Raw genomic sequence first — 16,228 nt, 5'->3', positions numbered from 1 at the left:
TATCCTTTTCCTCTAGTCCATGTTCTCCTGATATTTTTCCTTCTCATCCTTTATGTACTAGTCACCCATCACAATAAAGTTTCATCTCCCTTAAACATCTGAATAATTTCTTTTATCTCCTCATACATTTTTTAATCTCTTTACTCTTCATCATCTGCAGAGCTGTAGGCACACTCACTTGCACTAATATAGTGGGTGTTGGCTTCGTTTCTAACTTGGATTGAATAATGCATTCAATATGTTGTTCATAGTAAACTCATCCATATTCCTATTTTTTATTCTTTATTATATTTACTACCGAATCATCCATATTTTATGTTATGTTGATAACCCTGTGCTCACTTAACCAGAAGTTCTGTTCTTCCTGCCACCACACTTCTTTAGCTGCCACTATATCTAACTTCAAACTATCCTCTCATCTACTTACCACCCCCCCCCCCCCCTTTTACCCAAATTAAAACATTCTCTTGGGTAGGCCCTACCCAGGGATACAAATGGAGGACTATTTTACCTCTGGAAGATTTTATCCAAGACATTTCTGTAATCATTAAACCACATAGTAGAATATCATGTACTTGGGAAATGTAATTGCTGTAGTTTCTCTCAGCTTTCAGCCATTCACAGTAACCACACACGAATGCAATGTTACCTAAAGTTACAGAAGGCCAATTCAGTCCATCATTCAGACTGTAGCTCATGCAACTACAGAAAAGGCTGCCATTCCTCATCAGGCACTACAGGTTTGTCTGGCCTCTTCACAGATACTCCTCCATTGTGGTTGCACTTACAGTACTGCTTTCTGTATCACATGCAAAGCCACCTCACATGAGCAATGGGATTAAGATAGTCAAATAAGACATTTTATGTTACAAAAAATGTGTTCAAATGTTTGTGAATTCCTAAGGGACCAAACTGCTGAGGTCAATTGCCCCTAGACTTACACACTAAAACACACACACACACACACACACACACACACACACACACACACACACACACACACAGGAGGACTTGAACCTCCGGTGGTAGAGGCCACACAGCCTGTATGTTACAGTCAAAGTTATGAAAAAAAAGGCTAATGCTGTCATATGAAGCAGATTAATTAACTATCAGTGACAAACAATGAATACATCTACATATATACTCTTCCAGCCACTCTACAGTGTGTGGTGAGGGTTACTTTTCAATATTAGCATTTTCTGCCCTGATAACAGTGAATTGAATTACAGATGGCTATCTGAAGTCCTTACCAGCAACCACATCAGGAACAACTGAAGCAGGGATGATACACTTGCTCAAATTTGAAAACACTCTTACATACCAATATTTGACTTAGATTGTATTAGAACTGTGGGATGGTTGGTTGGTCAACTGAGTAAGGGACTAACAAGTGAGGTCACCCATCCCTCAATCAAGGGCTCATTCATTCGGAATAAGTGACAGCCAAAAGGGATGTGCTCGGATGAGGAAAGTACGCAGATGTTGTAAAAGTGAGGCTGTGACTGCAAAGCTTATGCCAGAAAAGACAAGCGATTCACAGAAAACTGTAAGTATATGAATTGAACCGGTCTACTAGTTAGTGCAGAAAAGTGGGCTCCTAGGACTGAGCTGTGCTGAGAGAAACCAGTTTTACATCTCACCCCTGCCAACTCAATTAAGGACAAAGACAGCTACAGAGTAAAGAATGCCTTCTCGGCAAGAGATCCAGAACAGTACGGCCAAAAGGCTAAAAAGGTAATGGATATCAGATGGACCATCAAGAATAAAACAAAATGAGAGAAACAGTTAAGGCTGTGCATGGGTGTCCCCTAGGGCTCTGAAAGTGAAGGGGGCAGGCCCTCCCACAGCTTTCCAACTCCCAATCCATCACAGGCAAAGTGTTAAAGAGGACAGCATCCACTAAGCAACAGTGTGTTACACATAGGATGGGAAAAATGGTGTGGCAGGATAAGAAGCAAGTCTCCTAAAAGGAATTAGAACAGAGGAAAGGAGGGATGATACAGGCAGCAGGCAAGGAGACAGGGTCGAGCGTTCCCCTGATCCATCATGTGACAGGAGACGACCCCAACCCCAATCACTCCATCTCAAAGGTAGTTTAAAACATTATATCTGAAAATAAAAACCAAAACATTATATCTGAGAACAAAAATCACTGTCATGAAGCAAATGGAGAGCCAGTTTCAGCGCCCGTGAGTTGTCCACCAACATGAGAGGCAAAGAATCTGGAACATTAAGTTCAGCACAGTGCGCCTGGAGGAGGAGTCATTCCACCAGGATATAAGCAACTGTCACAACCACATTGCGGGGGTGGTTTCTTACATAAAATAAAACTACGAGCTAGTCTGTTAGGACTGATGCAGAGGTGATATACAATTGTGGATTATTTCCAGGAGGAGGAGTGCCCCATGCAGCAGTAGTCTCCTTGGTAGCGCAGAGGTTATAAAAGGGTCCAGTAGCCCACCAGATGATGATCCATTCCCAATCAACCAGAAGCCTTAGTGGCACCTGCAAATCTGTATTTGGGCTCATCAAAGTAAATGTGCGGCAAGTTATCATCTATTCTCTAGCCAAATGGTCAGCCAGTTCATTCCCTGGGATACCCGCAAGACTTAGGACCCACAGAAAAGCAACCAAGCAGACAGTATCACTGAGTTTAGAGAGAAGGTTATGTACAGCAGATCAGTAACATCCGTCACTGATCTGCAGACTGCTGATTGGGTCATTACATACTAAAGCACAGTCAAGGGTGGCTCATTTAATAGAGCAGAGGTATTTGCTAATGGCCATCACCTCCACCGTAAAAGCACTGCACGTTGACTGGTGTTCCTGACCAACAGGAAGTATAAAAAGATAACCTGTCCTATCAATGGTTTTACAGTCAACAGTGTTACTCCTGGAGAACTGAAAGCAACAGACGCCGAAAGGTCATGGAGAAAACAGACTCTAGTCCTAATTCATGGCCTTGGTGCCAACCAAGGGAATGGGGCGGGGGATTGGTTGCAAGATAACACAGGGAGTACATTCTAAGGAGAAAAGTCAGAGGGCCTGGCAGAGGGCTGCGAGATGTATACCAACTGGTAATCCCACATGAGAGCAGCTATCAGGGGGTCAACACCCCTCATATATAAACATTTACCTAGTGTTGGAGGATTAGGAAATTGTTAAATGGTGATTGCATAGGTGAGCAAGATATGGTACTATCGGAAATGAAGAGAGAAAATCTCTGCTTCAGTAAGGAGACTGTCTACGAGAGTAGTCTGGAAGACGCCAGTGGCCAGTCGAACTCCACAATGATGGACCAGATCTAACAATTTCAAAGTTGAAGATGCAGCCGAGCTATAAACCTGACAAACATAGTCCAAGTGGAACTAGACTAGCACCCGATAGATATGAAGGCGAGTAGCAAAATCCACGCCCCAAGAGGCCTAGTCAAGGAAGCAGAGAGCATTAAGCTTTTGCATGTAGCTAAGCCAGCTTCTTGGCAAACAGGAATCCAAAAATTCAAGACTAGGCAAGGACATCCAAGCACTGAGTTCCCAAGTGGCATTCTGGGTCAGAGTGGACTATGGTACAATGACAAACACACACAACCTGCATTTTTGCATGAGAGAACTGGAAACCACGCAAAAGTGTCCATGCAGAGACCCACCGAATGGTGCCTTGAAATTGGTATTCAGCAAAGGCTACACAGTGGGAGCTGTACCAAACCTACATCTCATCTACATCTACGTGATTACTCTGCTATTCACAATAAAGTGCCTGGCAAAGGGTTCAATGAACCACCTTCAAGCTGTCTCTCTACCATTCGACTCTCTAAAGGTGCGTGGGAAAAACATGCACTTAAATTTTTCTGTGCGAGCCCCAATTGTGATGATGATTTTTCCCTATGTAGGTGGGTGGCAACAGAATGTTTTTGCAATTGGAGGAGAAAACTGGTGATTGAAATTTCATGAGAAGATCCTGTCGCAATGAAAAACGCCTTTGTTTTAATGATTGCCACTCCAATTCACTTATTATGTCTTTGGCACTATCTCACCTATTTCTTGATAATACAAAACGAGCTGCCCATCTTTGTACTTTTTCGATGTCATCCGTCAGTCCCACCTGCAGAAGTCATTGTCACACAGTGCGGGGGTGACCAGTGGCTCATAAAGGTCCCTAGTCCTTTGATGGCGATGAGGAATAATGTGAAACTCACCATGGAGCCTCATGGGATGCTGTGATCTTGGACCCATAGACAACTAAGTTAAGTACCAACTCAAATTCACAGTCTGTGGGATAAAAACTGACAAATAAAAATTGGTAGGGAGCCTCAAGAGCCCCAGTCATGAAGGGTAAGTAAAATGCGATCATGTCAGGTGGTGTCATATGCCTTATGGTCAAAAACAAGACTGCACTGAGGAGTTCGTGCTTAGAAAAAGCCTATCGGGTAGCCGTTTCCCTCCTGGAAACATCATTGATAGGGAGACGAAGGGCCCCAAGATTTGAGAACCCAGCATAATCCTTGGCCAACCATCATTTCAAGCAGTCTGCAGAGCATGTTGTGAGGCTAATCAGCAAGTAACAGTCGATGGATGCTGGGTTTTTGCCTGGCTTAAGAATTGGTGCAATGATACACCCTCATAATTGCGAAGCAAAAACACTGTTGAGCCAAATACCATTTAAGACCCTCTGGAAATGGAGCCGTTGAGTAACAGTCAGATGTTGTATCTTCTGATTCTGAATGGACTCAGACCCAGGTGGATATAATCAGGTGAGTGGTCAAGAGCATGAAACTGTTCCCAGGCTGTGAAAGGTTTTTTTATGTAATTTAGCACGTTGAGGGACAAAGAAAATGGGAATGTCTTCTATTCATCACTTGCATGTCCAACATAAGATTAAGGACACCAATGTTATTGTAAAGTGGGTTGCAAAATGTTCAGCCAAGGTGTCAGTACAGGGACCTTCAAGAAGAAGAGACCTAGTACAGTTGTGGATCTCTGGTGGCCCAGAAGACTATGGAATTTGGCCCACATCTGGTACAAAGAGGCATACATTCCCAAGGAGGACACATAGCACTCACAGCATTGGTTCTCACTGCATTTAATTATCAAGAAGTCACTGAAAAGTGACAAGGCTGTTGTGTGAAGTTGTTATTTGAAACACTGCAGAGCTCCGCAGTGATCCTGAACAGCTATTGTAATGTCTTTGGTCCACCATAGCACCGTCCAGTAATGTCAGAGACTTGTAGAAACGGAACAGCAGATCAGACACCTGCATCAAGACACCTTGCACAGCCTTGTCGGAGCAATCTGACAGAGATGGGATGAAGGTACTAGCAGCAGCATACAACTGCCAGTTGGCTCTTTGAAGCACCCAGTGTGGTAGTTAGTCTGTCTGGTATTGGCAAGGAAATGACAAGACAACCACAAAGTGGTCACTGTAACAAAGGTCATCATGTAGTGACCAGTATAGCAAAGACATGAGATGGGGGGGGGGGGGGGGTGTCATTTAATCCAACAGCTGAAGTAAGTAGGAGTACCATCCTTGAGGAGACACACAAGCTGGACAAACAGAAGGTCCTACCAGACAAAGTGGTACTCCCCTACACAGGGTGGTGCATACTGAAATCCCCTAGTGGGAAAAGGAGGAGACGTTGTTGGATTAATGTCATCAATTAAATGTAAGTAAGTGGCCTGCCTGGAGGCAAGTAAACATTGCAAATGGTGATCGGTGAGATTGTTTGCACGCACACCCCCACAGCTTCCAACATAGTATGAGGGTAATCCAGTTACTAACGACATCTATGCAAACTCCTGTATGAACACCTCCAGATACCCTCTCAGGGCCAGCATGGGTCCGACAGAGTGTACGATGCGCGCAGATCGTTGGGTACTGGTCATCGGCATGATGTGTTTTTTGTAGAGCAATACAAATTGCACAAGAGGAGAAAATAATGTGTTGCAGTTCTGGCTGGTGACAGTAATATCCATTTAAGTTCCCCTGAATGATCATGTCACGGATGATCAAGTTAGACGAGAAGGTCACAAGAGGACCAGTCATGCCCCAGGATCACTGCCTAGCAGGCATCGATGTGGATAGAGTCGCATCAATGAGCATCGGTTCCAAATTTGATGGCACACATCTACACTGATACTCCGCAATCCATTTACAGCACTTCGCAGAAGGTATCCCGTACCACTACTAGTTATTTTCTGTCCTGCTCCACTCACAAATAGAATGAGGGGAAAAACGACTGTATATATGCCTCGATATGAGCCCTAATTTCCCGTATCTTATCTTCATGGTCATTACACACAGTTTATCTTGGAGGCAACAGAATCATTCTGCAGTCAGCTTCAAATAACAGTTCTCTAAAGTAAGGGCATAGAGGGAGGTGCAGGGGAGGGTATCTGGCACCCCCAGGGTTACCAGAGTAGCCTTGTCCTCCACCTCATTTTTAGCCTTTGGTGGCAGGGGTTCTACTGAGGGCCTATCACGTTAAGTGTGGGAGTGGCAGAAGGCTGGGCAGCCCTGGCACCCAAAGATCAGTTCTTTCAGCCACTGGTTGGCGTCAGGCCACTATCTGACGGTGTTCAGGTAGAGGGATCCTGAGAGGAGCCCTGTCACCAATAGACACCAGAGAAGGGAGTTGTTCCTCCAGCTAAGTCTGGGAAGTGGTTCCTGAAGATGGTGCCGAAGAACTGGTTTGGACAAATTTGAGGTAGTGAGAGTGATAGCTGTGACTTTCGCTTAATTGGTCATCACATCAACAAGAAGTAGCCATTCATACTTTTTTCATTACACAGTGAACAAAATGTGGTCAATAAATTTATATTCCTGAATTTTATTTTATTTGTTCAAGACTGGCAAACCAGTGAATATGGAGGATGGTGTTCCACCCAACTGCAACACAAAGTGGTTGCTTGTGGGGACTACCTTTGTAAAGTGATCATCTATAGTTACGGTATTTTGGGTCCATTGTACAACATGATGACATATGACCAAAGCATAAGAATCTGAAGCACCTCTTTGGTGGTGGGACTTAAGTTTTCACCTCACACCTAGTCACCATGACTAACCTTTTCTAGCAGGTAATTTCCTTCAAAGGCTAAAATGAAAGTGCCTCTATATGTTTGATTATCCTCAGGATCTTCTTGGATGCATCGGGTTGATTGATTGAGAGGGGTTATGGGACCAAACAGTGAAGTCATCAGTCCCACAATTCCAAAGTGAGTCACAGAAGAAAGAGGGTCTGCTAAAAGTGGACGCATCCAGTCATGGGATTCAAATTATAAAATAATGAACATTAAATACACAAAGTAAAGGCATAAAAGGTGAGACCAAATCTAAAAACTGGAAAAACAAAACAGGGGGGGGGGGGGGGGGGGGCGCATGGGGTCACAGTCCAAGAAGATTGTTTGGCTGCATCAGACAAAATGTATGCTTCACCAATCGAGATAAGCCCATAGCGTCTCATCCGTTTGCAGAGTAAGGTCTCTGTGGAAGATGATTCCTTGGAGCATATTCAAAATTTTATGTGGCGCAATGGTCACTGGTATGTCACTCACATGCCTAAAGAGCTGTAGATTGTGCAGCAGAGGACGATTTAATCAACAGCGATCCATTATGCTTTCTTCCCAAAGACTCAACTTCTCCAAATTTCCAATATGTCCCACAAAAAATAATGGTTTTGTCACAGTAAAAGTATTTCCATCAGTTCAAGTACATTAAGAGTTAAATAAATTGTTTTGCTCCCAAGTGTCTGGGTTGTTCCTGTTCCCAGAGGGTCACCAGGGTAAGGAATGCAGATGGGCTGTAACTGTCTGCATTGATATTTCTACACCTGTCTGATGATATGGCCAGATATGAATGGCCTTTGTTTAAGTGTAGTTTAATATGTTTCATCGGCAAAAAAATATGCTGATGCCACCTTACTCCTATCACAAGTTCTCCCAATGCAGCAAAGGCCATTTAGTGCAACAATCATTGCTGGGAGTCCTTATGCCCCAGGTAGATGGACATCTACTCCTTGGCATGCATGGGGAGCTAGCAGTTCATGCACCAGCAGTGTGATTCCTATGTTATCAGGGGGCTCAACCAAAAAGGCAGGATTGGCTTTCTTGGTGGCCTTGAAATGCATATAAAAGCCTACACAGGTATTGCACGCAGATGATCTTAAATGCTGCACACAGTAGCAGTATTTAAGGTGGTGTTTTGAAGTCAGTCCACACTACCGAAAAATTTGGAAAATGTGGGTCAAACACAGAAGGGAACCAAAAATCACTTGGAATAGCCAGGTCAACATCAAAGGTTGTCACTATGGGAAAGAGAGTAAGAGAAAGGAGGAGAGTCTGAAATGACAGATTGTAGCACAAGAAACTAAGTGGGTGCTGCAATAGCTTGGGCCCCCATGCTCACTATACACACAGAACGTGTTTGAACTATATATTCTCTGAGGAAAACTTGACTCTCGCCATGCTTTTAAATGTAAATATAATTTACGTTTGTTTCAGTTGTTCATACTGTATTGGCTTGAAAGTAAATACTATTATTATGTCACGAACATTTTTACAAAATTTAAGCTTTGCCTGCTTTTCTTAAATCTATAAAACAGTTCTCTTTTTTTGTCCAAATTTCAGAAATCTCACTGTTTCTAAATGTGTATTCTGTGTTTTATCATTATTAATTTATGATGCCTAACATCAAATTCAACATGGACAGAAACTATTAATGAATAATCAAAACAGTCATAAATAAACAATACATTTTTACTTCGGAAATTACAGATTTTTTCCTATTTTGACTGTAGTGGTTGGTGATCACATATTCATGGTTGGGTTTCCATACAAAATACGTGTCTCACCTTGCCCCAAAGTGAAAACTAGATTATACAGGGTAATGCACAAGTGCACTTACATTCAAGGCTGGACTGAATGTCTTAATGACTTACCTGTACAGTAACTTCTGACTGCATGGAAAATTCTTTGAAATTTGTTCCAGTCACCCATTATTACACAGTCCTTTTCCTTCATTTTTACAAGAGACAGTGTAGAAAACAGTAGATTACTGTTTAGCAGTTTTGATCTTACATCAGTTTAGTGAAACTTAATTGTCTGTCATTTTATACATTATTAACTAATGTATACCTCAACATTTACTATTATGACTGCTGCAGCATTTCAGTTTCTCTTTTTGTGCTCAGAATCTTTGCTTCATTACACAAAAATCCTCATTTTATCAACCTGCATCAAAAATAAGTTTAATACTTTATGTGTCATCCTATAATCACTGGCCCAATTTGATTAACACAAGACAATATACAGTATGTTAATCCCAAGTATATGAAAACTGTTCTTAGCCTGCATTCAGCCTGTTTTAATCGGCAATGTTTTATGACAGACAATCTACTACTTTCTGAATAATTTCTAAAGCAGTTGTTTCCCTGTTGCCTTGCTTATCTTTAACATAGTCAAATCAAAGCTTTTCCAAAACAAGAAAAAATTCCCACTCCCATATCAACCACCAGACAAATGTTCAAGATGAATATTCCAAGAACAATTTAATTTAGAATATAATATCTAATTGTTTTATAAGTTCCATTAAACTGCTCAAATAGAATTGTCTTTAGAATAGCATACGACACTTTTTCAGAACTTCATACCCTTCAAGTACTTAAGTACCATTGATAACCAGATGGCCTTACTATTACTGCTAACCATCTTAACTTGTTCATACCATCATTATATAATGGAAGCTGTTCTCTGAAGATGACCTTCACTTACCAGGAGGATGATGTGACACTTGCTCTGCTATATATGTAACTGTTATTTCATTGCATGAGTTGTCTGTTGTTTGTTTTTCATCTACTGGGAGCACAAGCCGCCATGAGCATCTGAATATTTCACCAATAATTGGATTATACGGCTTCTTTGCGACAGGGCTTCTACGGCCCATATGAAATGAAGTTAAGTACCACTCCAAAACAGCAAGCATTCTTGCTTCTGGAGTATCTGCATCAGGAATCCTACAAAATGGCAAGCAAGTATTATCAGATATGTTAATTGGAACAAATGTTGTGACAAAATTGCTGTCATGTAAGTATTTAAATATAATGAAACATATCCAATACAGTAATTGGTATCCAAGAACTGATGTAGAGTAAGCTTTGTGTTTGCGTCTTTAAGCTTATATTTCATATGGTTTTGCATGTAATCAATAGAATTACAAGAACACAACTGATTATTTCTTTAGATTTTGAACTGTTCCTGAGGTACGAGACTGTGGTATCATGAGAATGTGTTCTTCTTCACAACAACAGATGGTTAACAAAAGAGCTCATAACTCAAGACAAAGGAAATGAGCAGAGGGTGAGAAGAGTTTCTGTCTCCATTCTCACCAATGGCCTGTTTTGTTTGAATGAATTAATGAATGAATGAATAAATAAAGTGTTCAACATTCTGTTAACAATGAGGTCATTAGAGTGAGTGTAGGCCTGGACATGGCAAAGATGAGAAAGAAAATCTTTCCCTTTTCATAGGAACCAGCTGACCATTTACCTTATTTTTCTGATAAATAGGAGTTTATTTTCCTGAAATGATATTTATACTCAAGTTGTAATTTTTTTTATCTGTGGTGTTAGAAAATTTCTTGCATGAATGTGAAGATTTCGTAAAGACCCTTCCCTCCTCCCCCTGAGCAATCAATTTGTATGAAAACAGAAGGATCCTTCACAGCACCTTTACTTCTGCACAGTCATTAGATACATAAACAACCTAATTCAAGTCACATAATTTGAAGTCAATTACATACCTTCATGTCAATCATTTAAAAGTAATCAATTAAAAGTATTGTCACATATTACTTATCTGCATCACAATTCATTGTAAGAAGTTAATATTAAACATAACAGATTATAGAACAAAATAAATAAATAAATAAAAACTTTGGTTGTACAAGAAAAACATAGATACAACATTTTCATAACAACAATAAACTAGACTATATCAAATATTTTCTTTTCAATGTTATGTAAATGACAAAATGATAGTATTTACAAGTCACAGAATATTGCACTACAGTCTGTATCAATCTAATTAGAAATTAGACATCTAACAATTTCAAAGTAGCAACTGCATTTCTAAAAATGTTATTTCACTCCCTCATTCCTATATACACTGAAGTGACAAAGTCATGGGATACCTCTTAATATCATGTCAGACATCCTTTTCCCCAGTGTAGTGCAGCAGTTCGAGGTTGCATGGGGGTCAACAAGTTGTTGGAAATCCCCTGCAGAAATATTGAGCCATGCTGCCTCTATAGCCATTCATAACTGCAAAAGTGTTGCCAGTGCAGGATATTGTGTATGAACTGACCTCTTGATTACGCCCCATAAATATTTGATTGGATTCATGACATGTGATCTTGGTGGCCAAATCATCCACTCAAACTGGCCAGAATGTTCTTCAAGCCAATCACGACCCAGTGACATGATGCATTGTCATCCATAAAAATTCCATCACAGTTTGGATACATGAAGTCCACAAATGGCTGCAAATGATCCCCAAGTAGCCAAACATAACCATTACCATTTAATGATTGGTTCAGTTGGACCAGAGGACCCAGTCCATTCCATGTAAACACAGGTCACACCTTTATGGAGACACCACCTGCTCGGACAGTGCCTTGTTGACAACCTGGGTCCAGGGCTTAGGTTTGCACCCCACTTGAACACTACTATCAGCTTTTACCAACTGAAATCAGGACTCATATAACCAAGCCACTATTTGCCAGTTGTCCAGGGTCCCACTGATATGGCCACGAGCCCAGGACAGGCACTGCACATAATATCATGTTGCTAGCAAATCCCTTAGTGTCAGTCATCTCCACCATAGCCCATTAATATCAAATTTTATCCCACACTTATTTCTGGAGTTATTTCACCCAGTGTTGCTTGTCTGTTAGTACTACAACTCTATGCAAATGCTGCTCCTCTTGGTTGTCACGTGAAAGCCACTGGCCACTGTGATATTTGTGGTGAGAGGTAATGGCTGAAATTTGGTATTCTCAGCACACTCTTGATACTGTGGATCTGAGAATACTGAATTCCCTAATGATTTCCAAAATGAAATATGCCATGCATGTAGCTCCAAGTACCATTCAATGTTCAAAGTCTGTTACTTCCTGTCATGGGGCCATAATCATGTTGGAAACCTTTTTACATGAATCACCTGGGTACAAATAACACCTCTGACAATGCACAGCACTTTTATACCTTGTGTACGTGATACTACCACCATCTGTATGTGTACATATCGCTATCCCATGACTTTCATTAATTCAGTGTATTGCTTTTGCTTGAGTATATGATGGGACTTTGTCTTTTTCGATTTCACATTGACTGCATCAAGAAGCTTCAACACAATGCTTTTTCTCTCAGATCACATGCTAGATATCAAATTAATATAAATTAATGGAAAGTGAAACATTTCCACAAGACTCATGCTTAAAAAACCACACAATAATACGAAGTCTTAACATTCAGCTTTGTAAGAAAATTATGCTGATGTTCAGTAAAACACACACACACACACACACACACACACACACACACACACACACACACACACGAACGTTATAGATGTATAAGAGATTTTATGATTGAGAACATACATATGAGATACTTTCAAGAAATATCATGTTACAAGAATTTAAAAAGTTGCAAAGATTATACATTGAATTCCATTGAACTGTCATCAGACGCCACACATTTACGTCTATTTATTTACTTATTTATCTCACAAAAAGCTGATAAATATTTTTTCTTAAAGAAACTCTGTTGTATCTCCTCACCACATCCTTTCTCCATCAGGTGGCTGTTGCTCTATGATGAACAAAGGTAATGTGGGGCACGACATAATAAACAGTACGAGTGTAAGAAATATAGAGACTGGTAACTAACAGGAAATGTTAAGACACATTTAAAATGGCAGATGTGCTCTTATGGTGAATTCACATTCATCATTGTCTTCTCTACATAATATTCATCACAAACACTAAATGCTTCTGTGGTAGCCCACTGGGCTACTGCCTGGAAGTCTGGCACAAGCCCCTGTCTCCAATGTCAGCCATCATTGCACGACTGGCACATGCGACACAACAGTCACTCCACATCCCATATTGTGAAGCGTGACTGCCAGGGGGAGACAATGCAGCCCAGCGACCAAGCATGACAGCTGTGCAGGTGCCTCCAGCATCACCTGCGACACACTGTATACATGTGCGGTTGCCACCTGGCCATCACCCTCAGTCTGCTCTAGCTCATCGTGCTATTTACTACACTAACTAGAACTGTATTGTACCTGTTTTGCCATGTGGCAATGCCACACATTGTATCCTTTGTGAGCTATTGTCCTGTGAAATTGTTAAATATACTTGTTTTGGAGGTTTTATCTCTCTCTCTCTCTCTCTCTCTCTCTCTCTCTCTATCTATCTATCTATCTATCTATCTATCTATCTATCTCTCTCTCTCTATCTATCTATCTCTCTATCTCTCTCTCTCTATCTATCTCTCTCTCTCTATCTATCTATCTCTCTCTATCTATCTATCTATCTCTCTCTATCTATCTATCTATCTCTCTCTCTCTCTCTTTAACGCTGGGAGTTACAACATAATTGGCAATAAGGATGGGATTTTTCCTGTTCGTTACACAACCCAGACCCTGTGAAATAGGCTACCTTACCAGGTGCGTTGATGAAAGTTGTCGTACAGCACTTTCTGCAACAGCTGTTTGGAGGATGGTAACATCAGGAAGCCTTCTTGTCATTGTTGCTCTCCCGAAAGTCTGCTACAGATCTGCCACCATCCCTACTTTGTGGTGAGACTGCAGAAGAGTTGGAAATGTACTAGAAGAGGCTCCAGTAGCACTTTGCCGCATTCCATGTAATGGATTCAGATGCTGTAAAATCACTTTTTTCTGTCATGGATCAGACCCAGTACGTACCAGCTTTCGTGCAGACTGGCCCCTCTCACAGAACTGACACACCTGGCCTTTGACAAAATGTGCTTTCTGTTAACTACCGACAATGCCATGACATTGCATCCAGTGTCATAAAATGCCTAATCAGTCATACCACATGTAGGCAGCTGAACTGCAGGTACTCAGTCCACAGCTGCCCAGGCACCCATGTGTGGGTGTGGAGCTTAGGACGCTAGGATAAGCGGATCCTGGCAGTCGTCCAGCAGTACTGGGGAAGCTCTGGGTTCACTCTGTCCCTGGAGGATTGGACATGCCATCAAAATCAAATCTGCCCATGGCAGGGAGAAGCAACCAACATCGCCTGTGGGCACTCTGGTGGACACACAGCACGGTGACACCGCCTTTCACTTCTCTTCTGCTAGACCCTCAGCTATCTTCCCTCTTGTTCCCAAGCTGTTCCTGTCCTCTGATCCTGCCTCAGGCATGGATGTGTAGGTTAGTTAGGTTTAAGTAGTTCTAAGTTCTAGGGGACTGATGACTTCAGCAGTTAAGTCCCCTAGTGCTCAGAGCCATTTGAACCTGTCCTCTGGTTCTCGGACCTGTTTGTTAATCCCAGCCATGCCCTTATCTCCCTCTGTTTACGGGTGACCCGAGATGAACAGATATCGGAAAATCAGGCTGCAGCATAGAGCCCTCTGGCGCTGGTCCCACCACTGTAGCTCCCTTCCAAGTAGGTATACATGGAAAAATAATCTGAACAGTAATGTCCAAACTGCAGTTACATTCCATGCTTAACAAAAGAGTTATTGAATTAAGCATTTGCAATCATCAATCAATGAGTCTGAAAATGATTTAATGTACTTTCTTCTTTCTTTCTTTCTTTAGCTGCTAAATGTTTTATCATCCACAATATGTGTTATATTCAAAACTTGCCTATCTTTGTAAATTAGCAGCTCATTCTGTACTAGCACATCTGCAAGGGCACATCAAACACACATCACAAAATAGGAATATTTTACAAGGTATCATTTCATTGACTCTGATAATGGCATAAAATATAATTTAATTCATCAGACAAATGTTTCACTTTGCTGTGTGAGAAATCTGTTGCTTTTAACTATCATAGCCATATTAATTCTCCAATAAATAAATATCTGCTATAAAAATGAATGTATGTATGTATGCATGTATGTACGTTCCACATCTCCTCCTAAACTACTAAACTGATATGAACCAAACTTAGCACAGATATCACTTACTGTCTGGAAAGAAATGCTGTGGGGGTAAGAACCACTTACTTACCAAAGTAGTGGTGGTAGGAGTGAAAAAGACGTGTAGGCCATGATGCCCAAATACCCAGACATTATTTATCCAGGATTTGAGAATGGTAACACTTGCTGACTTCAAAATTTTACACATAATTTCACAGCTTTAAGAAATGTTTTCTTGCTGACACCCCCACAAAATGTTGAAAGGAAAAAAGTTATTGCTAACTAAATTTTCACTGCTCACAAGTAACAGTGCTGCATCAGGCATTATGTTTTATTTTATTACTAACTTCATTTGTTACACATTTTGCGGACAGTATTCGTAAATGCTACTGTGTGTACCATTAAAGCAGTAATTATCAAACTGTTTCATTGATGAAATCTTTCTCCAAAATTTTTGGGAAGGTGATGTATTCCAGAATAGTATCTCACCTTAGCACCAATAGTATCCTTAGCAAATCACAGTTAGGTGTACACCAACCAGATTTTACAAGCATTAAGTAATAAAATGCACCAGTTGGTATTTTCTGCGACCTCTCTATGGCAGTTGACTGTGCAAAACACAGTATTCTCCTAGATAAATTAACATTCTATGGATAATGTCATATCTACCAAAAGAAAGCACAAAGTTGTGCTTAGTAATTCGAGCAATACAGTCCGGAGACATAATTCTGACTGGGGAAAAATCATGTATGGAGCTCCCCAAGGTTCACTCTTAAGTCCACTACTGTTCCTCATATATGTAAATGAACTTCCATCTAGTATATAACAAGCAGAATTAATTCTTCTTGCAGATGACACTAGTATTGTAATGAATCCAAGCATACATACAGAAACAGAAGAAATGGTAAACAAGGTTCTTAAAAGTATCACTGACTGGTTTTTTGTGAATGGTCTCACCCTCAATCTTAAAAAGACCCAACATATCCAGTTCTGCACATCTAGAGGTACTACACCAATGATATGTTTAACAAATGGTGAGGAAATAATAAACACAGCACA

The 16,228-nt window shown here is 40.9% G+C and overlaps 1 protein-coding gene across 4 annotated transcripts in view; it reads right to left on the bottom strand.

Annotated features, from left to right (window-relative positions):
* LOC124721942 (oxysterol-binding protein-related protein 11-like) overlaps positions 1-16,228 on the bottom strand; it is a 191,102-nt gene that overhangs the window by 70,001 nt on the left and 104,873 nt on the right. For all 4 annotated transcript variants that reach the window (XM_047247099.1, XM_047247100.1, XM_047247098.1 and 1 more), the window contains one exon: positions 9,765-10,006. In XM_047247099.1, coding sequence (XP_047103055.1) covers positions 9,765-10,006 — 242 coding nt within the window. The remainder of the gene's footprint in view (positions 1-9,764; positions 10,007-16,228) is intronic.

The sequence above is a fragment of the Schistocerca piceifrons genome, chromosome X (genome assembly GCF_021461385.2).
Source record: "Schistocerca piceifrons isolate TAMUIC-IGC-003096 chromosome X, iqSchPice1.1, whole genome shotgun sequence".
Taxonomy (NCBI): Eukaryota; Metazoa; Arthropoda; class Insecta; order Orthoptera; family Acrididae; genus Schistocerca; species Schistocerca piceifrons.
The sequence above is the reverse complement of the archived record's forward strand: the minus strand, read 5'-3'. Positions and strand labels throughout refer to the sequence as shown.